This window comes from Salvelinus sp. IW2-2015, linkage group LG6.1 (genome assembly GCF_002910315.2).
Source record: "Salvelinus sp. IW2-2015 linkage group LG6.1, ASM291031v2, whole genome shotgun sequence".
NCBI classification, from domain to species: Eukaryota; Metazoa; Chordata; class Actinopteri; order Salmoniformes; family Salmonidae; genus Salvelinus; species Salvelinus sp. IW2-2015.
The window spans coordinates 4,469,126-4,493,716 of record NC_036845.1 but is presented as its reverse complement, the minus strand read 5'-3'; the positions used below and the strand labels follow the sequence as shown (position 1 = coordinate 4,493,716).

At 43.8% G+C, this 24,591-nt stretch overlaps 1 protein-coding gene and 1 long non-coding RNA gene across 10 annotated transcripts; one reads left to right on the top strand and one right to left on the bottom strand.

Annotated features, from left to right (window-relative positions):
* Positions 1 to 411: 411 nt before the first annotated feature.
* Positions 412 to 15,104, bottom strand: LOC111964919 (melanocortin-2 receptor accessory protein 2A). The gene is made up of 3 exons (XM_023988791.2): positions 10,381 to 15,104; positions 9,668 to 9,767; positions 412 to 2,054 (listed from the first exon to the last, which is right to left on the bottom strand). Exons 1-3 carry the CDS (start codon positions 10,502 to 10,504, stop codon positions 1,562 to 1,564), a joined length of 717 nt encoding a protein of 238 aa, XP_023844559.1. The 5' UTR covers positions 10,505 to 15,104; the 3' UTR covers positions 412 to 1,561.
* Positions 15,105 to 20,904: 5,800 nt separating this feature from the next.
* Positions 20,905 to 24,085, top strand: LOC139027823 (uncharacterized). 9 transcript variants are annotated; one of them, XR_011479976.1, is made up of 4 exons: positions 20,905 to 21,004; positions 23,196 to 23,243; positions 23,867 to 23,913; positions 24,049 to 24,085. It is a non-coding gene; the product is annotated as an uncharacterized lncRNA (long non-coding RNA). The 9 variants fall into 9 exon arrangements; XR_011479972.1 differs by lacking the exon at positions 23,867 to 23,913; XR_011479971.1 differs by lacking the exons at positions 23,867 to 23,913; positions 24,049 to 24,085 and adding an exon at positions 23,914 to 23,964.
* The last annotated feature ends 506 nt before the right edge of the window (positions 24,086 to 24,591 follow it).

The following is a 24,591-nucleotide window of genomic DNA, read 5'->3' as shown; positions in this document are numbered from 1 at the left end:
CTCATTTACTTAACAAAAGGCATCTCTCAATAGGTGGTCCAGGTGAGTCATTATATAGCACAATGGGGGGTTTGGCCTTTCCTCTTTTGTTCTCTATTGCTACTCAATTTTTTCTCAAGCAAGGGGAGGCTGATGACATCACATCAAACCAACTCCTTGAATGCAATACTACTGTCTAAAAAACAGTATTTTGCTCAATGTATTTTAGTGTGTACTTTACTGTATTTATACTTGGGATATCACTTTTCAAAAGGGAAAATTAAAAACAAATTGCTGGAGGACGTCTTAAAATCCTGTAAAAACGATAATAGTGAAACAATTCATCACTTGTTATCTTCAGAATTAGAGAACTTTACTCTATTTCGTGGTTCCAAGGTACTTTGAAATGGTTATATAATGAACACAATCAGCTGGCGTTTAAATGGTTTTATTAGTCACAACCTTCTATAGACTTGGCAGACGAGACCTTGATATGACATGTAGGTAAAGCATTGACAGGAGCAACACATGGTGTAAAAAAAGTAAGGTATATAACAGTTCTCGTGATTAACAGGTGTGCTACAATTAGTACTGAACAAGGACAACATTCAGACGGCTGTTGAATTGAAAACCCAAAAGAAGAGTCTTGCCTTTCTGGTACATTTTGGTTATTGTATCAAATTCTCCTTGTCCCTTCTGTTGTCTCCATCCCCTTAACTGATTCCTGCAAGGCCTACACCACTATACGGGGGGACCGAGTGGCGCAGCATCACTACAGACCCAGGTTCGATTCTGGGATGTATCACAACAGGCCGTTATCGGGGGTCCCATAGGGTGGCGCACAATTGGCCCAGCATCGTCCGGGTTAGGGGAGGATTTGGCTGTGGTAGGTCGTCATTGTAAATTAGAATTTGTTCTTAACTGACTTGCCTAGTTAAATAAATAAAAACATTCGAATCAACTTGATGAAGCTGGACTTCCAGTTTAGCGTTGAGATGTGACGTCACAAGTTCTGGCTCTGCGTAGGCAACCTTGTTGACATAAAGATTAGAAAAGTAGCTCATGTCACATATGTATATTTAAATCTATTGTTAATTAACGTTTATATATTTTGACTGTACAGTATTTTAGCCTGAACCAAATCTGAACAGAATGAAAATGTCAGGAGGTACAGTTACTGTAGGAGGATCCATAATAATCTAGAATGTCCTCACAATGAAGGTGGTGTGAGAATCTGGAACCACAGCCTAATTAGGAGAGCTTGCACTGTACATGACTGGCACAACACAGAATGTTAGATTAGGACCTTGACACAACTCTCTCTATATAAGGCTGAGGAGTCCTGTGATGTCCTCATAATTATCTATAATGTCTTAACGGAGGTGGGTGTGGGAAGTAAGCAGGACCCTAGTCTATTGTGTGATGGGCAGGACAGTCCGTCTTCTGAAGGGCACTAAGTGGCCGATGACACCGCCCCTCTAGGATGATTGATGGTTCCCCCAGTCAATCGTGTGAAGGACCCCATGGGAACGACACTACCCCTCCAGGATGATTGGCGGCACCCCAGGAAGTAGAGAGGACCTTAGTCCATCATGTGATGTGCACTGTGGGGCCAATGACACACCCCCTCCATGATGATTGGCGGCTCCCCCAGCAGCAGATCGTCCGCCCCCAGGGCGGAGCAGTGCTCGGAGTTCACAACGTTAGGGATGTTGAAGTGGGACAGGGACATTGCCTCTCTGTGGTCAGTCCGGTTCCCCCCCAACATGGCAGCCCCTTGCAGGGCACGGCTGACACCTACTTCCATCCCCACCACCACCCCCTCCTCTGGGCTGCCTGACCTGCCTCGCCCCGGCCCCTGGACAAGCCCTCCTCTGGGTGCTCCCACAACTCGTGCCCCAGCTCTAGGCCTGGACCCCYCCTGGGCCTGTTCCTCATTGATGTAGCAGTGGAAGAGGGAGCGGCTGAGAGAGGAGTCCAGTTGGAGGCAGGGCCGGTTGTCAGGGTCTGCAGGGGGGCGGAGGTCCTCCACACAGCTGGTCAGACGAACACGCTTCTTACAGGGCTCAGCTCCTCTAGATGGGGGACAGTTGAGGACCAGGAGTGTATTAGAAGAGAAATAGGTGTGACTACCTCACAATTAAAAGTGAAAAACATAAACTGCCTTAATCAGAATCAGGGAGGACAGGGAGAGGGAAGAAAGAGACATGGATGGTAGGTAAGAGAGGGTATCATGTATTCCCTTTTGGGGAGTATGACTCTTCATTCATGCTCAAACAAACAAGTCTTTGGATTGAATAATCAATGCATGTTTAGAAAGAGCTGTGTGTTGCGTGTCCGTGAGCTAATTCTGTGTATATTGGCACTCGTGTATATTGGCTCAACACCATATTTCTATCCTCTTAGCAGGTGTCTTTGTTTTATGGCTTTAGCTCAGCTCAGTATATAGCTGCATTAAAGCAGGCAGAGAGCGAGAGGAAGAGAGAAAGCTGAGTAAATGGATGTCATGGCGTTGGACTAGAGCAGTGGAGCGCTGTGATCAGCAGACCTGGGAGGTTAACAGGCTTAGCCCTGTTGGGGCCCCTTGAGGCCCCCTGACCTCCATTACTGAACACAGCAAGACAATTTGCTCCTCTACTCAGCAGCCAGCACTCATCAGCTCTCACATTCACTTAGGGCCTAATAGGCTGTGTTTAGACAGGCTGTCCAATTAATTATTTTTTGCCTGTTATTGGCCTTTTGACCAATCCTATCAGATCTTTTCACATCAGATCTTATTCAGAGCTGATCTAAATGATAAAATGACCAATTAGTGAAAATCAGAATTGGGATGCCTGTCTAAATGTAGCCATAAAGAAGAGAAGCCTGATGTGTTCTCAGCACACCCATGCAAGCATGCGCGCGCACGCACGCACGCACGCACGCACGCACACACACACACGCGCACGCACGCACGCACACACACACGCACACACTGGGCTACAATTGAAAATGACTTTGAGGGAGACTGATGGTTATCATTTAGTCTTTCATTTGTTGTTGTTATAGTCACACACACACAGAGACAGATTTCCATCCTGCTTCCTGTGCTGTGGTCCTGCAATAGATAGAGCCTGGGACGTATCAAGGTAGAGCAGCATGCAGATCAGTCAACGATCCCTGCAGGCTGTTTGTTTTCATCAGCAAGCCAGTGAGGTCTGTCTGGAAGGCAGTGAGGTTTGTCTGCAAGGGATCCCAGAGCTGAGCCTCAGCTGAGCTTGCAGAGATCCACTCCAGAGGAACAGATACATACAGACTCACGGGCTCAGCTCTCTGGCAGCTAATGAAAGAGCCGTGGCAGCTGCCACACACACAGGGATAAGGGTGGTTCAGAGAGCAGCATAGAGCAGCATAAAACGTTCACAGGGAAAACAGAACAGGGCTCCGGGCACCGAGCGGAAATGGAGGAAAACTCGCCTCCCTGCGGAACCTGGCATCCTTTCACTCCCTCCTCTCTACATTCTCCTCTTCTGTCTCTGCTGCTAAAGCCACTTTCTACCACTCTAAATTCCAAGCATCTGCCTCTAACCCTAGGAAGCTCTTTGCCACCTTCTCCTCCCTCCTGAATCCTCCTCCCCTCCTCCCTCTCTGCAGATGACTTCGTCAACCATTTGAAAGAAGGTCGACGACATCCGATCCTCGTTTGCTAAGTCAAACGACACCGCTGGTTCTGCTCACACTGCCCCTACCCTGTGCTTTGACCTCTTTCTCCCCCCTCTCTCCAGATGAAATCTCGCGTCTTGTGGCGGCCGGCCGCCCAACAAACCTGCCCGCTTGACCCTATCCCCTCCTCTCTTCTCCAGACCATTTCCGGAGACCTTCTCCCCTACCTCACCTCGCTCATCAACTCATCCTTGACCGCTGGCTACGTCCCTTCCGTCTTCAAGAGAGCGAGAGTTGCACCCCTTCTGAAAAAACCTACACTTCGATCCCTTCCGATGTCAACAACTACAGACCAGTATCCCTTTCTTTTCTCTCCAAAACTCTTGAACGTGCCGTCCTTGGCCAGCTCTCCTGCTATCTCTCTCAGAATGACCTTCTTGATCCAAATCAGTCAGGTTTCAAGACTAGTCATTCAACTGAGACTGCTCTTCTCTGTGTCACGGAGGCCGTCGCACTGCTAAAGCTAACTCTTCTCTCCTCTGCTCTCATCCTTCTAGACCTATCGGCTGCCTTTGATACTGTGAACCATCAGATCCTCCTCTCCACCCTCTCCGAGCTGGGCATCTCCGGCGCGGCTCCGCTTGGATTGCGTCCTACCTGACAGGTCGCTCCTACCAGGTGGCGTGGCGAGAAGTCTCCGCACCACGTGCTCTCACCACTTGGTGTCCCCCAGGGCTCTGTTCTAGCCCTCTCCTATTCTCGCTATACACCAAGTTCACTTGGCTCTGTCAAATCCTCACATTGGTCTCTCCTATCATTGCTATGCAGACGACACACAATTAATCTTCTCCTTTCCCCCCTCTGATAACCAGGTGGCGAATCGCATCTCTGCATGTCTGGCAGACATATCAGTGTGGGATGACGGATCACCACCTCAAGCTGAACCTCGGCAAGACGGAGCTGCTCTTCCTCCGGGGAAGGACTGCCCGGTCCATGATCTCGCCATCACGGTTGACAACTCCATTTGTGTCCTCCTCCCAGAGTGCTAAGAACCTTGGCGTGATCCTGGACAACACCCTGTCGTTCTCAACTCACATCAAGGCGGTGACCCGTTCCTGTAGGTTCATGCTCTACAACATTCGCAGAGTACGACCCTGCCTCACACAGGAAGCGGCGCAGGTCCTAATCCAGGCACTTGTCATCTCCCGTCTGGATTACTGCAACTCGCTGTTGGCTTGGGCTCCCTGCCTGTGCTATTAAACCCCTACAACTCATCCAGAACGCCGCAGCCCGTCTGGTGTTCAACCTTCCCAAGTTCTCTCACGTCACCCCGCTCCTCCGCTCTCTCCACTGGCTTCCAGTTGAAGCTCGCATCCGCCTACAAGACCATGGTGCTTGCCTACGGAGCTGTGAGGGGAACGGCACCTCCGTACCTTCAGGCTCTGATCAGGCCCTACACCCAAACAAGGGCACTGCGTTCATCCACCTCTGGCCTGCTCGCCTCCCTACCTCTGAGGAAATACAGTTCCCGCTCAGCCCAGTCAAAACTGTTCGCTGCCCTGGCACCCCAATGGTGGAACCAAACTCCCTCACGACGCCAGGTCAGCGGAGTCAATCACCACCTTCCGGAGACACCTGAAACCCCACCTCTTTAAGGAATACCTAGGATAGGATAAAGTAATCCTTCTAACCCCCCCCCCCCCCCCCTTAAAAGAGTTAATGCACTATTGTAAAGTGGTTGTTCCACTGGATATCATAAGGTGAATGCACCAATTTGTAAGTCGCTCTGGATAAGAGCGTTCTGCTAAATGACTTAAATGTTAAATTGTAAATGTAAAACTGAGCTTAAAGAAAGAGTCAGCTTAGAGAGAGTTGAGAAAAGGGAGAGTGGTAGAGAGAGAGGGGATGAAGCTCCAAGAGAAATTGAACTCAGACACCGCATGCAAACAGACTGCATCATCACATTGCCGTACGATAATTTCTATGCAATTGTTGCAATCTATGCATGGCATCACCACAATCAGAATCACACAACATGGAAGTTTTATGAATGATCTTCCAGCCACATGCCAGGTGTGTGTAACAACAGGCTACACCCCCACAACTTTATTATAAACAAAATCACCAATAGCAATATATGATACATAAAACATAATTGGTAACACTTTACTTGACACCCAGCGTCATTACAGGTTATGACACGGTCATAACCATGTCATAATATGTAATAGCAGCTGACATAACTTGTCAGAACCTATTATAATATGATCATAACACTGTCATGACACATATATATAGACCTGTTGTGATGTATATTGTGTTATTTTATGGCTGGTTATGACACCTACATAAGAGTGTCAAAACCCACAAAACCTACCACACAAAGCAAAACATTCCATTACACCATAACCTACAAGTCAACAGTGTCAATGATATGTATACAGTACAGTACCAGTCAAACGTTTGGTCAGATGTACTCATTCAAGGGATTACTCATGCCAAGAGTGTGCAAAGCTGTCATCAAGGCATAGGGTGGCTACTTTGAAGAATCTCAAATATAAAATATATGTGGATTTGTTTAACACTTTTTTGGTTACTACATGATTCCATGTGTTATTTCATAGTTTTGATGTCTTCACTATTATTCTACAATGTAGAAAAAAAATAAAAAATAAAGAGAAACTCTTGAATGTGTAGGTGTGTCCAAACTGTTGACTGGTACCGTATATATATATTTCTTTATTTATGTTGTTAAAGTATCATTGTAATTGCACACACATTGATGTCAGACATGCACCTACCCCAATGCTCTGTTGATGACGAGGATGAAGTCAAGAGTAGATTTCAGGAGCAAGACCAGACCCCCTCTTTTTGACTGATGACTGATATAAGGGCATGTACGTGATAGTCTTATCTGGCTTATATGATTATGATCATAATGCTTCTTGACTTTGTCATGACATTTATTTGCTACAAGTTATTTAAAATGATGAAAAAAATATGACTGTAAAGAATTAATTTCAACAAAAACAAAGGATTTAAGAAAAACTTTCAAATGAAAGGAAACTTTTTGGCATGGAAAAAAACTAATTTGAATAAATGTAGGTTTTCACACTCTTATGTACAGTTGAAGTTGGAAGTTTACATACACTTAGGTTGGAGTCATTAAAACTCATTTTTCAACCACTCCACACATTTCTTGCTAAACTATAGTTTTGGCAAGTCGGTTAGGACATCTACTTGTGCATGACACAAGTCATTTTTCCAATTGTTTACAGACAGATTATTTCACTTATAATTCACTGTATCACAATTCCAGTGGGTCAGAAGTTTACATACACTAAGTTGACTGTGCCCTTAAACTCAGCTTGGAAATTCCAAGAAAATTATGTCAATTGGCTTTAGATATTCTGATAGTGCTGAATGACATTCAATTAGAGCCAATGGAGGTACCTGTGGATGCAATTTCGAGGCCCTACTTCAAATTCAGTTGGCCCTTCTTGGCTTGACCTCAATGGAGAAATCAACAAGAAACACGCCCAAGACGCGAAAAAAAATTGTGAGACTTCTCCAACAAGTCTGTCGTTTCATCTTGGGACGCAATGGTCTAAAGCCTGAAGGTTACCAACGTCATTCTGTAAAAACAATCAGTATGGCAGGGTATACAACACAATGGGCCACGCAGCTTGTCATATCGCGCTCAGGAGGAGATGCGTTTCTTGTCTCCTAGAGATGAAAGTACTTGAACGTGAAAAGTAGTAAATCATCCCACAGAACACAGCAAAAGGACCTTGTGAAGACTCGCCCCTGAGGAAACGGGTACAAAAGTTATTATATCCTACAGTACAGTAAGGTCCTATGACTTATACCCGACAAACACGAAGGGCGCTAGCCATGGAAGAAGCTCACTGCTCCAAAACTGCCCATACAAAAAAGCCAAGACTACGGATTTGTCAACTGCACATGTGGGACAAAGATTCGTCACTTTTTGGAGGACAATTGTCCTCTGCGTGTAATAAAAAAAACAGAACTGTTTGGCCATAATGATGCAATCGTTATTTTGGAGGAAAAATGGCGGGAGGGCTTTGCAAGGCCGAAGAAACACCATCCCAACGTGGAAGCACAGGGGTGGCAAGCAATCATGTTGTGGGCGTTGCTTTGCCATGCAGGAAGGGACTGGTGCACTTCCACAAAATAGATGCATGATGAAGAAGAACAAAGTATGTGGACATTGTATTTGAAAGCAACCATCAAGGACATCAGTCAGGAAGTTAAAGCTTGATCGCAATCTTCCAATGGACAATGACGCCCAAGCATAACTTCCAAAGTTGTGGAAAAATGGCTTAAGGACAACAAAGTCAAGGTATTGGAGTGGCCATCACAAAGCCGCTGACCTCAATCCTATAGAAAATTTGTGGGCAGAACTGAAAAAGCGTGTGGCGAAGCAAGGAGGCGTACAACTGACTCAGTTACACCAGCTCTGTCAGGAGGAATGGGCCAAAATTCACCCACCTTATTGTGGGAAGCTTGTGGAATGCTACCCGAAACATTTGACCCAAGTTAAACAATTTAAAGGCAATGCTACTAAATACTAATTGAGTGTATGTAAACTTCTGACCCACTGGGAACGTGATGAAAGAAATAAAAGCTGAAATAAATCATTCTCTCTACTATTATTCTGACATTACAAATTCTTAAAATAAAGTGGTGATCCTAACTAACCTAAGACAGTGACTTTTTACTAGGATTAAATGTCAGGAATTGTGAAAAACTGAGTTTAAATGTATTTGGCTAAGGTGTATGTAAACTTCCGACTTCAACTGTAGGTGTCATAACCAGCCATAAAAAAACACAATATATGTCACAACAGGTGTAAATATATGTGTCATGACAGTGCTATGACCATATTATGACAGGTTATGAGAAGTTATGTCGGCTCTTTTGACATTATGACATGGTTATGACCGTGTAACAACACTGGGTGTTAAGTGAAGCGTTACCACATAATTGCAGAAAATTATAAACATCATAAACTTCGATCTTGTACTTTTTCAAGTAAATGTATTGACCTGTCAAAAAATGTCTTGATGCTATCCCATAAACACATAGTTGAAAGCTACAGATTTGCACTGTCTTCTGTGGTTAATCTGCTTCCATTCCTGAGATCACACGGCAAAGCAATGCACAAGTTGGATCCAAAGTATGTGGCACACTGCACACACCGACCGCAGCCTAGTTCGACAGATGAGCTGCAGTGGTGCGGCTTGCCTACCATTGAAATGAATGGACTTCCGCCGGATCGCATACAGATTACCGCAGTTTGTTTGCACAAGGCTAGAGAGAGAGATGAGGGGAGTGGGAGAGAGACAGGGCACGGAGGGAGGCAGAAGAGAGGGACCACCAAGGGAGAGATCTCTGACTGAAAAGGAGAGAAAGAAGGATCGAAGCAGAGCTAATAGTAAGAAAAAAGAGGGAGCTGAGGGAGAGCGAGAGAGAGAGCACAGTGTGCAAATGAGACATATGCTACAACCACGGATACAAGGGAAGAGGGATGCTAATAATTAGAATCCTTTACTAAGATGGCATCAAACATCAGAGTGCACTGAGACTGGGAGGGAGACTTGTCTCATTTACAGAGAGGACAACCAAGAGACACTCTGAACCAGGCGCTCTCTGTGGTGCTGAAGCAGAACTAACCACAGCCTGTGTAAGGCTCTGCCACTAACACGACTGGTGCTGTCCATGGTGCTGGAAAGAAAGTACCACAAAACTTGGAATATGAACAGCCACACTGCCAATGTTATTTACCTGGTGTGATAAATAATTGGGCATGCTAAGAAACTGTCTGTGCTGCTGAACCACCACTAATAAGCATGGTGCTATCCATGGACCTGAAAAGCACCATGAAACATGAACCAGTCACACTGTCTGCCATTTACCTACCGTGGTAAATAATTGTGGACATGTTAAGAGGCACTGGAAGTTGGTGGATTGCTAAGTAATTCACTTGATTGACATGTGATGGCTGGTTGATAAGGAGACTCACTCTGGATGTGGAGCTCCTGTCTTGGTGAGAAGCGTCAGGACAAAGAACATGAATATGACAAAGACAGCCAGGCCCACCCAGAAGCCTATCACGATGGAGTCTGCAACACAACAAGACTTGATTGACAGGTCAAATACATGTTTTAGTTCCAATGTATAGTAGGTCATTATATCTATAGAATGACAAAAACAACAGTATTGTAAGCACAATGAGATGGAGAGGAGAGAACTATGAAAATGTATTATGATCCAAGTGTCTAGACTGAGGTGACATTGATTGGTGCATGTTATCCTAGAGGAAAAAGAAATGTATTGATTGTGTGTGTCTGATGTTAAAAGGCTGACACACATACAGGCCTAAACAAGGAACCCCTTTACTCAGACACTCAGCATTGACTTGCTTATATTTCTCTGCAGGGTTTACACTCTAAGGCGGTTCCCCCTCCTCTCTCTCTATAGCTCTCATAAACTACACACATACCCTCTACCTATTTGTCATTATGAAGACTATCGGCTATACTTAACTTTAACTTCTAGCCACAAATATGATTGTGATGCAATGAGCCATGGCAATTCTCACGCATAAATACATGCACACGATTTAATCCCAGTTTACTTCTACAATAAAGTCATGCATGCGTAACGCAGAGAAGATGGGTGAAAGGGGTGGAGGGGCAGCACAGGACTGACTGTAAACTGAGATCCTGTACTTACATCGGTGCGCTTTGAGTCCCTCGAACGAAACAGGCTCATCATCGTCGTAATATTCATACGTCCACTTGTAGTCCGGGTCCGGAGCGTTTCCGCCTGATAGATTTGAGTGGTTAAACTCAGACATCTCCAAAAAGATCCAAGAGCACAGGCAGACTAAAAACAACAAAAAAGGCGAACGTTAAATACAACACCGCATTGTGCCAAACAATTTCAAGTAATGGTCATCAGTAGATGCGCAAGATTCAGTCATTGGACAATGTTGGTGCCGTGCGTGCGCAGTGAGACAGGTTTATTCCCCCACACCAATCTTTTTTTTTTAATCTAGCGAAGTAGGCGAGGATTTCTGAGGTATACTAAACTTCACCACACGCAGCTGTGCGCTTACACTGCGCGCTCTCTCGCTCTGTCTCTGGATTCGGAACGAGGGTGTGCCTCTCCATTGACATCATCTTGAATTGCTTTCGGACTCGCGCGCTTGGCTAGGATGCGCAGAGCAATAAAGAGTTGGAGGGCGGTTAAATGGAGGGCGGTAGCTAGGATATGTAGCCTACACTTTTAGAAGAGAGGGACTGCGACGTGGAGTGATCTTATCACTATCCATCAATGAAAATATTTATGCAAAGGCACTAGTGGCTTTTAAGACGTTCTGGATCTGTGTTTTGGAATACTGTCAATAATCCATTATGTTCAAAGGTCAAGCATACTCTATTTTATTGTCACGAAAACAGAGTGAAATTAAAGCAGCAGAATCCAGGCTATTATTCATCTAAGGTTAAACACTTAATTAATCAGTGAATGTTTGAAAAGGGATGAAGAAGAGACATTTAATTATTCTCTCTTTGTTCACCATTGTCTTATTTAAGGATTAAATATTCCGCAGGCTGTGAAGATGAACTGAATTGATGCACAAGACACTATACAAGCAAGGGCTTTTGAATATATTAATTCAGGATCGGTGTTCCGTCCACGTAACAAGAACAATTCCCAGGACATAGACATATCTGATATTGGCAGAAAGCTTAAATTCGTGTTAATCTAACTGCACTGTCCAATTTACAGTAGCTATTAGTGAAATAATACCATGCTATTGTTTGAGGAGTGTGCATAGTTTTGAACTTGAAAAGTTATTAATAAACCAATTAGGCACATTTGGGTCGTGATACAAGTCATGATACAACGTTTTGAATAGAAATGCAATGGTTTATTGGAGCAGTCTAATGAGAACGTGTTCTCAGTCAACTTACCTGGTAAAATAACGGATAAATAAATTTAGTGGACAAAATTTAAATTGCAACTGGGCTGGAATAATATATTATGGCCTTTCTCTTGCATTTCAAAGATGGTACAACATATATATTTTTTTTTATTGTTGTTTTTTTCTTTGTATTATCTTTTACCTGATCTAATGTGCTATCTTCTCCTACATTCCTTTCACATTTCCACAAACTTCAAAGTGTTTCATTTGAAATGGTATTAAGAATATGCATATCCTTGCTTTGGGGCCTGAGCTACAGGCAGTTAAATTTGGGTATGTAATTTTAGGCGATTCTTTTTTAAAAGGGGCGGAACTTTAAGCTGAATATTTTGAGCTGAAAATGTAACAATCACTTTAAAATTGGTGTAGGGCTATCATTGTAGTGCATGTAAAAGATGCACAAAATATGACAATTTGAAAAAGATCAATCTAGAAAAAATTATGTTTACACTGGGTGAACTCACATTGCAGTTACAGTAAGATAGCAATTTTCACTTTGGATGGCCTCGGGCTGATCATTATAGTACACATTCTTATCCCTGAGACATCATGTCCATGCCTCTAATTGATCACCCAGAGGGTCAAGACTAAAGAGAAATCCCTATGTCTGAAATGATCAATAGCCTACCTAAGCAACTTCTCAAAGTTAATGAGACATTTATCAAAGCAGCCACGTATTTAAAAAAAACACAATTACTGTAGGCAATATGAAAGATACAATTAGTAAATGCTCTGGTCCCCTTTTACAGTTAAATTATGCCAGCAGATTATTGACTATATCTGGCCAACATGGCTATATTGCATGTGTGTAACCCTGTGTGATCTGCTGTGTGAATGGCAGGTCAGGTGTGCTGTTCTATTGAGTCATCCTTCCAGACCTGCAGGCCAGTGTTTAGCTCTTATTAACCAGAGCTCAGGGAACACAACACACACACACGCACACTCTGCTACAGCGAATTGGACCACAGGACAACAGTACCATATAATTGTACAATGCACCAGGGATATAGATCTGGTAGGTACGCCCTGAGCTGAATATTTAATTAGATTCACAAAAAAATGGTGTCATATAAACTAGTTATAGACTACCATGCTTGTTAAATATGACCTTCAGGAGAACACATGTGGATCAGGGTTTTCAGTGCCGTTCTGATACTCTTTCATGACCGATAGCACAGAGAATGATTGCACTTTTCCTTTGTTGATTCCTCGAGGATCATGGCCAGTTCCCTCAAAACTTGGTCATGCCTCCATCTGAATTTGCCAAGGGAGAGGACAACAGTGCACCATGTTAAAACATTCTCCATGGTACCAGGTTTGTTGCAGAGAGGGGTGTTTGGGTTTTCAGTGAGGCCCCACCTGTGTAAGTTAGTGAGGGATGGGAGCACATCATAGACAGATCTTAAAGGGAACTGGATTCTGGCAGGTTCCATCCTCCACAGCTCATCCCAAGAGACTCCAGGCTCCCAACCTCACTGCTTTGGCCCTTCTCTGTTCCTCCATTTGCCTGACTTCCTGCTGCACCAGGTGCCTCATTTCAGGGGTGTTGGCTTTGGCCCAGCATGTAGTTTGTGTTGCTTCAAGGCCCTGTCTTTATTGGCAGATGTTCCCCATTTTTTTGCTAGCAGCATACCACCCTGCATCCCACTGCTGGCTTGCCTCTGAAGCTCAGCAGGGTTGGTCCTGGCTGCTCTTTGGATGGAAGACCAGATGCTGCTGGAGGGCCAGTACGAGGCACTCTTTCCTCTTATCTAAAAAAAATATCCCAATGCACCATTGCCCCTGCCCTGTGTAGGGTGCCATCTTTCGGATGGGACGTTAAACAAGTGTCCTGATTAACTGAGGTCACTAAAGATCCCATGGCACTTATTGTAAGAGTAGGGGTGTTAACCCTGGTGTCCTGACTATATTCCCAATCTGGCCCTCATACCATCATGGCCACCTAATCATCCCCAGCTTCCAATTGGCTCATTCATCCCCCCTCCTCTCCCCAGGTCGTTGCTGTGAATGAGAATGTGTGCTCAGTCAACATACCTGGTAAAATAAGGGTTAAAAAAATAAAAACGTTACCATGCTTCAGCCTGTTTTGACGGCTGAAGCACCACTTTCTTTGTGTCCTGAACTCAATAATGGCACCTTGTATCTTCAGGTCTTTGGAGTCCCTGAGGATCATCACCAGCCTGGCCTTTACCACTTTGAATTCTACCAGTGATGAGATGTTGTAGCTTTGCTATTCTACTGTACAGACCCACACATGAGAAGCTCAGGGGCACGCCAAGCCATCTGCGTAGGTCTCGGTTCACAATTCTCTCTAGTGCTTGTTGCTGATGAGGTGACCTCATACAGGGTTAGTGGCCAGGTTATTCGGGGGAGGACACTGTGCTGGTACATCCAGCACAGTGTACATGTGGATTTTCTGTCCAGTAGGGTCTAGTCAAATAACTTTCCCAGGCACTTGATGGGTTATTGACGATTGATGGAATTTCTTCTTTCTGGATCGTCACGCTGAACCTGTCTTTGTCACCTTTCCTTATCACCATGCTTCTCCATTTGCAAGGTTTATTAATCAAAAGTAAAACATTTCATTTAGTAAAAATGTTCAAGCATTCAGCATAGTTGATCATAATTATTGTCAGTTATTGTGAATCATTCTTTGCAACACGATACATTCAATAAACTGTTGAAATTAGATTATTTTTGTTCCTCTGGGTTCCTGTTTCTCTGTACAGAAAGAACAAGAAAACCTGCTTTAGCTATAGACCCATCATTTTAAGTGTTTCAGCAAAGCCTCTCTCCCTCTCCCGCTGGTCACAACTGCACTAAGCCAGAGGGGGAGTCGTGTCATCAAAGACCTAACTCAGTGGGAGGAGGCCTCAGGAGGAGTAAACCTTTCTTGTCTCCTGATAAAAGCTGCTGTTGTGTGGAACTCACACAGTGAGGGGATCACAATTAGATGACAAATGAAGCAGGGATCAAGCTCCACATCGCTGGGGAGTGGTGGTCGTGCACTTCAAAATGATGAATAATTCTGTGTGTAATAGTTCACATGAACTCATGTCCAAAGTGGATCAGACATCTCATTAAAGGAAGCAGCTCAATAAAACATGCATCTGTTCTAATGGAATCTCTCTAAAGATACTCTTCTCCACTATGTCACATCAGCTGTACGTTGGAGTGGACGGATCTGGGGAGCACTAAGCTGAATGTTAAGGGGCCAGTATTGATTGATTGATTTGCTCAAGAACAAACTTCTCTCCAACCCAGAAAAACAGATATAATTCACCATTGAAGTACCGGCCATACCATAAGCTATATTTACATGTTCTTTGCTACATTGTTTCCACATTGCAGCAGAGAGAATGAGCCTACAAGGTTGACGCCTGGAGCAGTGATAAAAACTAATGACATTTAAATTAGTTCTAATTAAATAAAAAGGATGTGAAGCACATAAAACTAAAAAGTTAGAATATAAAGGATATTGATGGGATATATAGGATATATATGATATTGCTAGAATATAAAGGATATTGATGGGATATATAGGATATTGATAGATATAGGATATTGATGGGATATATAGGATATAAGTATAGGATATTGATGGGATATATAGGATATTGATAGATATAGGATATATTGATATGAATCAACACACTAATTGTATTTTCTTTCACCTACACTACAGTGAATGGAGGCTTGTAATGCCCAACCAAGATCAATATATGCAGCAGCAGTTATTGGAGGTGGTGACAGTGAGTAATGTTAGTGGTGGTGGCAGACGACAGATAGTGAGTGCCACTCCAGTCTCAAGCACCAGTCTATGTGTCAAGTACTGGTATTCTCCTCACCTCCTACACAATTCYCCTCAGCTTTCAGTCAATCATAGAGCTGCTGCTGGTAGACTAGATGGGGGCTTTCTCGCCTGTCTGGAACAACATGCTATTTGCACTACATATGTCATATCAGTAAAACCAAATTCACTGAAATGCATCTGTAATGCCATGACAACAGATGTAGATATCAATGTGACCTCACCTCTCCATTATTTCCCTTGAAAGTACCCCATGTACAACTTAGAACATGCCCTCGCCCTGCGAAGCCACCTCCCCCTCCAATGATGCTAACCACTTAGAATTCCTAATGCCAAAGCTATTACACTCCCGTTGACAGACTCGCTCTCTACACCCCCTCCTGAAGGTAGATGCCGTAAAGCTCATTGAGAATCAGAGCCACACACAGTGTTTTTCATCTATGGAGACCTTTGATTTTCATCTGCCAAGACATGCAATTTCATCATATTGCCTAGTGGGTGGGGAACCTATACTCCTATACCTACAGGGAAGGGCTGGCCACCAACATGATGCCATTTACTAAGATAACACTGTGTGTGTGTATAGACGGTCCGGAGGGCAGATGGGGGGGCGAAGAGAAACAGACAGACACAGAGAGTGAAGCGAGAGAGACTGCAGGGTGTATTTTTCCTTGGATAATTGTAGCTTTGCATATGTGTCTTTCAGTGTAAGTCTTTAAAATCCTCTACTTCCTGGTGTGGTTGGGATATCATTCCCCTGCACATTTGAATTGCCTCTTCCCTGAGGTGAAGGATTTAATTAATGAATTTACTGTAGTACATTTCAGCCAGAAGCTACTGAACACAATACAACCAGGGCTCTGAATCTTAAAACAACAAAAATGTTTAGTGCATGTTTTCATTTGCTTCAGGACAGCTCATATGACTGACATGCTTGTTATAATGTGCATGATGTACAAAACTGGATATGCATTAAAAGAGATGTGGTTAGATCAACATTAGACGAGCTACAAAACCAATCTAAATAATCAGCTTGTGTATTTCTTTAAAAACCAGAACCCAACACATTTCAGTCATTGTTTCGCATGACAAAAACAAAGTGGTACTTTCATCAAGTACTTTTCATCCATAGAAGCTTGACTGTTATAGTATTGCACGTAGCATGGCCTTGTGTGTTACGTTGACAGGTGTGATCTTTGAAATTGTTATGTTCAGTGGCAAGAAATGCTGCAATTCATTTTGTGTGAAAAAGGAAGAAAATTACCATGAGATTATGTACTTTGATGTTATTGAAAAGTAAAGGCCACGCAGGGTAAGGTTTTTAAAATGGCACTTTCCATACGTTCTACAGAGTATAAATTCGATTTTTTTTAAATGTGAAAAGGCCAAAATCACATTCATTCATGGACATCCTTAATAGATACCAATGTCCAATATAAAAGTTTCTTCCTCCAAAACGACATCTACGAGATTTCATGAAAATACACCTTCAATTTCATAGACATTTTGTTCCATTTCTACCCAGATTGACTCAGTAATGACACCTGAAAGGATACATCTAAAGAGGCAGATGGACTGACTGCAGCTGGAAACGGCCAGATAAGAGCCCCTCTAGTAAGATGTAGCTCCGCTATTAACCTAATAAGAGGGAGCACTCTTAGCATAGAACAACTCTGCAGGATTGACATAGTTCGGTCTGGCAGTTTGATGTTCCACGAGGAGAAATCACGATAGTTGGTGCCTTACCAACCTCATGTATTTCACAAGAGTGAGAAAGAGTAAAGGTCAGGGTTCCCAGACGCATTTTAGAATCATTTAACTGCATCAAACATCAAGCACTTAATCAGATCACTGTGGGCTCGAGGTATTAATGAATTAAATACATATAATAAAAATATAGGCTGTCTTGTTTCTTTCCTGAGGATGGTGTATACTTGTGAGGACAAGGCTGGTCATTGTTCTTCTTTTGAGGATGTGTTTAGCATTGTGAAGGACAATGCTGTATTGTTCTCTTTTTCTGGGATGTGTATACATTGTGAAGGACAAGGCTGATCTTGTTCTCGTTTTTGAGGATGTTGTATACATTGTGAAGGACACGGCTGTCGTTGTTCCTCGTTCTGAAGATTGTGTATACATTGTGGAAGGACAAGGATGTCATTGGTTCTCTTTCTGAGGATGTGTTAATACTTGTGAAGGAAAGGGCCTGTCGTTGTTCTTTTTCTGGTGATGTGTATACATTGTGAAGGACAAGGCTTGTGTGTTCTCTTTTCTGAAGATGTGTATAATTTGTGCAGGACTGATGTCATTGTTCCTCATTCTGAAGGATGTGTATACATTTGTGAAGGACAGGTGTCATTGGTTCTTTTCTGAGGATGGTTTAATTGTGAGGAAAGTGCTTGTCATTGGTTCTTTTCTGAGGATGTTTGTATATCATGTGAAGGACAGGCTGTATTGTTCTATTTTGAGGATGTGTATACATTTGTGAAGGACAAGGTTTGTTTCTGATGGATTAGATTTTGTTGTGGTTCTAGGAAAACCAAAGCTGATGGTTCTTCAACTGACAGGAAAGAGCATCTGGTGGAATCTGAACTTGATGCCTGAGCTGAAGAATGAGAGGTGTGTGTGTGTGGTCTTCTGAGTTGGCTGGTTAGAATGTAGAAGATTTGACTCTGGTGAATCTAATCGTGTGTGGTGTGGTGTTGTGTGTGGTGTGTGTGTGTGGTGTGGTGTGTGTGTGTGTGTGTGTGTGTGTGTGTGTGTGTGGTGTGTGTGCCGCTCCAGATGTCTATGATTGCATGTTTGTCATGGTGTGTGTAATACCCCATCATATACAATCTTGACTAGATTCTTATGTTGAAGCAGCATTAACACATAATTGTTACTGGTAAGCATGTAGTCTTTGCTGCTAGGCAGAGAATGTTTCTCTCGTGGATTCTGTCAGTGTACAGTATGATTCTGCTGATCTGTCTAGTCAATTGGTAAGGCAGAAGATACATTTGTTTGCTTTACATTCTCTGGTTCAGATGGATATGTTCTGTAGAGGGTGTGATGGTTCTATTCTTGCTCTAATTCTATGGTTCAGGTTCCAGGTGGAGTTGTTCTGTCAGAGCTAGTGCTGATAGGTTTTTATTCTGCTCTAATTGTCTTGGTTTCCAGTTTCAGGTGGAGTATGTCTGTCAGAGCCTCGTGATAGGTTCTATTCATCTGCTCTATTTTCTATGGTGTCAGGTTCAGGTGGAGTTGGTTCTGTCAGAGCCGTGTGATAGGTTATATTCTGCTCTATTCGTATGGGTTCAGGGTTCAGGTGGAAGGTTGTTCTGTCAGAGCCGTGTGATAGGTTTCTATATCTGCTCTATTCTATGGTTCCAGGTTCAGGTGGAGTTGTTCTGTCAGAGCGTGTGATAGGTTCTGATTCCTGGGCTCTAAGTTCTATGGTTCAGGTTCCAAGTGGAGTTGTTTGTCAGAGCGTGTTTGATAGGTTTCTATTCTGCTGTATTCTATGGTTCAGGATTCCGGTGGGTATTGTTCTGTAGAGCGTGTGATAGTGTTCTATTCTGCTCTATTCTATGGTTCGAGGTTCAGGTGGAGTATGTTTCTGTCAGAGCGTGTGATAGGTTATATTGCTGCTCGTCTTTATGGTTCAGGTTCAGGTGGAGTATGTTCTGTAGGCCTGTGGTGATAGGTTTTATTCTGCTATAATTTATGGGTTCCAGGTTCCAGGTGGATATGTTTCTGTCAGAGGCCGGTGTGATAGGTTCTTATTTGCTGTATTCTAATGGTTCAGGTTCCAGGTGGAGTATGTTCCTGTCAGAAGCGTGTGATAGTTCTATTTTTCTGCTCTATTCTAGTGGTTCCAGGTCCAGGTGGAGTATGTTTGTCAGACGTGTGAATAGGTTTATTCTGCTCTATATCTATATGATTCCAGGTTCCAGGTGGAGTATGATCTGTCAGAGCCGTGTGATAGGTTCTATTCTGCTCTATTCTATGGTAGGTTCCAGGTGGAGTATGATTAGTAGAGCGTGTGGATAGGTTCTATTCTGCTCTATTTACTGGTTCAGGTTCAGGTGGAGTAATGTCTGTCAGAGCCGTGTGATGGGAGGTTCTATTCTGCTCTATTCTATGGTTCAGGTTCAGGTGGAGTATATTTGGTCGAGCCATGTGAATTGGGTGGAGCAGGCAGGAAGGGGCGGGTTGAGGCTCCATTGCCTGACTGACTGTCTGGTTGGCTGAGACTCAAAAGGTCTTTGTTGTGTGTGTGTGGGCCCGTCAGACTTCACCGAGCTGACTGTGGGGTGAGTGACACTCCACACCCCTCTACACTATCAGTTAGGCATTTTAGCTGGGCCGGCAAGTAGTAGTGGTTAGACAGCGTTGGACAGTTAACTAAAGGTTGCAAGAGATGGAATGCCGCGAGTGCATGGTAAAAATCTGTCGGTCTGCCTGAAAGGCAGTTACCCACTGTTCTAGGCCGTCATGTGAAAATAAGAATTTGTTTCTTAACTGACTTAACTAGTTAAACTAAGGTTAAATAAATACAAATAGAATGTCTAAATATAGAGGCATGCTGTATTTTTTATGTTAATGTTGATTTAGTAGATTCAAGCTATTTCGGCTAATGTAGTGCAAGGAAGTTAACTTGTATAAATTGGATGTAACTTTTCATAACTGTTTCCACTTTAGGCTTTCTGTTTACTCTCCTGCACTTCTCTTAATCTCCCTCCTCTCTTTCTAGGTTGTGAGAAAGCAAATGTTTCAGTGAGAGGAGATTTATGTGTTCCAGGGCTGACGCAGTCTCAGACCTGACATATTTCAACCTTACAGCCTGTAAGGTGTGTGTGTGTGATGTGTGTGTGTGTGTGTGTGTGTGTGTGTGTGTGTGTGTGTGTGTGTGTGTGTGTGTTGTGTGTGTGTGTGTGGTGTGTGTTGTGTGTGTGTGTTTGTGGTGTGTGTGTGTGTGTGGTGTGTGTGTGAAAGAAGAATAATTTGTGAGAGCGTGTCTGGGAGAGAAAGATATGTTGTTAGGCTGACCGGCCATGTGTTTTTTGGACAATGGTCTTTCTATGCACTGTAGACTGAACTGGATGGACCTGACTCCTGTGGTTTAGCAGCCATGCAGAACCACAGAGGCTCTTTGAATATGGAAGGGAAGCATCCTCTGTCTCATCTCTCTCCTTCTCTGTTGTGTGTCTCTGTTCTCTTTCTCTGGTGGCTTTGAAACACGGTACTGGACAGTCATTCTCTCTGGTCGCTTAGGACGTGACCGTGGGCTTCTGAGCTGGTGAATCACACACAAAGGATGAATGGCCGATATACCAGCAAGGCACCTGAACCTCAGGTCAAACATCATCAGCTGACTGTCTGTCTATGGTTTGTTACGAGAGCTTTTTGAAACATCTGTTCTGTACACTCTCTGCTCTGACCACAGGAGAGAGCGGTCTGGGGTTTGTTCTGAGAGGTCACTACATGACCACAGAGAGAGAGAGGTCACTAAGCATGACACAGAGAGAGAGGTCTGGGGTTGTTTATGAGAGATCACTAACATGACCACAGAGAGAGAGGTTGGGGTTGTTTGAGAGGTCCTACATGGACCACAGGAGAGAGAGAGGTCACTAAGATGACACAGAGAGAGAGGGTCTGGGGTTGTTTATGAGAGATCCTAACATGAACCACGAGAGAGAGGTCTGGGGGTTGGTTTAATGAGAGATCACTAGATGACCGACAGAGAGAGAGGTTGGGGTTGTTTAAATGAGAGTAGCCTAGATGGACACAGAGAGAGAGAGGTCACTAACATGAAATGAGAGAAGAGGTCTGGGGGTGTGATTTTATGAGAGTACTAGCATGACCAGGGAAGGTCTGGGGTTGTTTTATGAGAGGTCCTAGGCATTGAACCACAGAGAGAGAGAGGTACTAACATGACCACATAAGAGAGAGGTCGGGGTTGTTTATGAGAGGTACTAGCATGACTCACAGAGAGAGAGGTCTGGGGTTGTTTTATGAGAGATCACTAAACATGACCCACAGAGAGAGAGGTCTGGGGGGTTGTTTATGAGAGGTCACTAGCATGACACAGAGAGAGGAGGTCAATAGCATGAACCAAGAGAGAGAGGTCACCTTAGCATGACCACAAGAGAGAAGAGGGTCGTGGTGTTTATGAGAGGTCACTAAACATGAACCAAGAGAGAGAGGTTGGGTGTTGTTTTGAGAGATCCACTGCATGACCACAGAGAGAGAGGTCTGGTGTTGTTCTATGAGCGATGCACTAACATGACACAGGTTGAGAGAGGTAATAACTGTGAACACGAGAGAGAGGAGAGAGAGGTCACTTACTTGACACAGAGAGATGAAGGTCGTGGGTTGTTATGAGAGTAGAGGTCAATGAGCATGACCGACAGCAAGAGAGAGGTACTGAGTGTATGTTTATGAGGAGATTCACTGAACATGACCGAGCAGAGGAAGAGAGAGGTCACTACATGACCACAGAGAGAGAGGGTCGGGGTTGGGTTTAATGAGAGGTCACTAAAACATGACACAGAGAGAGAGTTGGTGGTTGTTTATGAGAGCATCAAACTAGCAATGACACAGGAGAGAGGTGCTGGTGTTTGTTTTATGTGAGAGATTTACTAAATGGGACCACAGAGAGAGAGGTCTGGGCGATTGCTTTAAGGCGAAGAGATCGAGTGAACAGTGACCAAGGAGGAGAGGAGGGTCTGGGGTTGTTTTATGAGAGATCGGAACTGACATGACCAACTAGAGAAGGAGGTCTGGGGTTGTTTATATGAGGGATACCTAATGACCACAGAGACGAGAGGGTTTGGGGTTGTGTGTTGATGGAGATGCATAACAATGACCAAGGAGAGAGAGGTTGGGGTTTGTTTTATGAGGATCCCTACATGACCAAGAAGAGAGAGAGGTCACTAACCAGAACACAGGAGAGAGAGGTCACTAACCCATGACCACAGAGAGAGACGGTACTAATATGAACAAGAGAGAGTAGAGGTCTGGTTGTTGTTTATGAGAGAGTCAGTAGCATGGACACGAGAGCAGAGAGGTCATAACATGAACGGCGATGGTTGGGGGTTGTTTATGAAGTAGAATCATAACATGACCACAGGAGGAGGTTCGGGGTTGTTTAATAGAGTCACTAAAGATGACACAAGAGAGAGAGAGGTCCCTACCATGACGCACTAGAGAGAGAGGTCTGGGGTTGTTTCTGAAGAGATCACTAACATGACACAGAGAGAGAGGTCTGGGGTTGTTTATATCGAGGGAGTAGACTATCTGACAAGAGAAGCGATGGTCAACTAACATGACTACAGATAGAGAGGTATGGGGTTGTTTTATGAAGAGAGGATGCATAACATGAGCACAGAGAAGAAGAGGTGCTGGGGGTGTTTTGGAGATCAACTACATGACAAGGAAGAGAGGGTTTGGGGTTGTTTATAGAGAGATACTAACACTGACACAGAGGAGGAGAGAGATATCTAACATGACACAGGAGAGAGAGTTGGGGTGTTGGTTTATCGAGAGTACACTGACATGACACAGAGAGAGGAGGTCTGGGGTTGTTTTATGAAGAGATACACATTTTGAACACAGAGGAGAGGTCTGGTGTTTGTTTATGAGAGATATACATGACAACAGAGAGAGAGGTCTGGTGTTGTTTATAGAGAGATCACTACCATGACAACAGAGAGAGGTTGGTGTTGTTCTTATGGAGAGATTTTCATACATGGACTACAGAGAAGAGAGGTCTGGGGTTGTTTATGAGAGATCACTAACATGACCACAGAGAGAGAGGTTCTGGGGTTGTTTATGAGGATCCACTAACTATGACCACAGAGTAGAGAGGTCTGGGGTTGTTTTTGAGAGTACTAACTGACACAGAGAGAGAGGTCTGGGTTGTTTTTATGAGGTAAACTACATGACAAGGAGAGAGAGAGGTCTGACAAGAATGACAAAAGAGAGAGAGAGAGGTCACTACCATTAACAGAGGAGAGGGTTGGTGGTTGGTTTATGAGAAGGTAGTAAACATGACCAACAGAGAGAGAGAGATCACTACCATTGCCCAAGAGAGAGAGAGGTCTGGGGTTGTTTATGAAGAGATATAACATGACACAGAGAGAGAGGTCTGGGTTGTTTATGAAGCAGATCACTACATGAACGAGAGAGAGGTTGGGGTTGTTTTATGAGAGATCATAACATGACACAGAGAGAGAGGTCTGGGGGTTTTGTTTATGAGAGATCAATTAACATGACGACAGAGAGAGAGGTTGGTGATTAGTTTATGAGAGTAAACTATTCAGATGACAGCAGCAGAGAGAGGATGTGGGGGTTGTTTATGAGAGATGAACTAACATGACGACGAGAGAGAGAGGTCTGGTGTTGTTTTGATGAGCGAGATATCGACCACAGAGAAGAAGGGGTCGGGTTGTTTATGAGAGATCACTAAATGACCACAGAGAGAGAGGTCTGGTGTTGTTTATGGAGATCTACTAATGACCAGCAGAGAGAGAGGTCGTGGGGTTGTTATGAGGAGATCCACTAACATACCACAGGGAGAGGTGGGTTGTTAGGAAGATCGACTAAAATGACCCAGAAGGAGAGGCTGGGTTGTTTATGAGAGATCACTAACATGACCAAGAGAGGAGTCTCTGGGGTTGGGTTTCTTTGTTATGACAGATCACTAACATGACCCGAGAGAGAGGTCTGGTGGTTTTATGAGAGATCACTACTGACCACCACAGAGGAAGAGGGTCCTGTGTTGTTTATGAGGAGTTCTGATATTAAATCTGTGCCTTTGTTGAAGCGTAATGAGAATTTCCAGGCCTGCTGTTGGGGTATAACCTCCTACAGAGAGTTAATTATTCTAGATAGTTGTTTTAGGCGTGTGTGCTGTGTTTCGTCTGGGTTTTGCAGCTGTGGGTTTTGTTTGAGAGAGACTGACTGGTTAAGAAGACCAGCTGTCAGATTCAGTACTTTAGACTCTTCCCCCTCTTCTCGATCTCTCGTCGTTGTGGTTATGCTCTCTCGCTCCCTCTCGTTTTTCTCTCACAGGTTGTTGTAGTATCACGAGTAGGTGATAATACCAATGGAATAATTACGCAATACATTACACATACGTACTGTATTAATAGCATTGAAACTA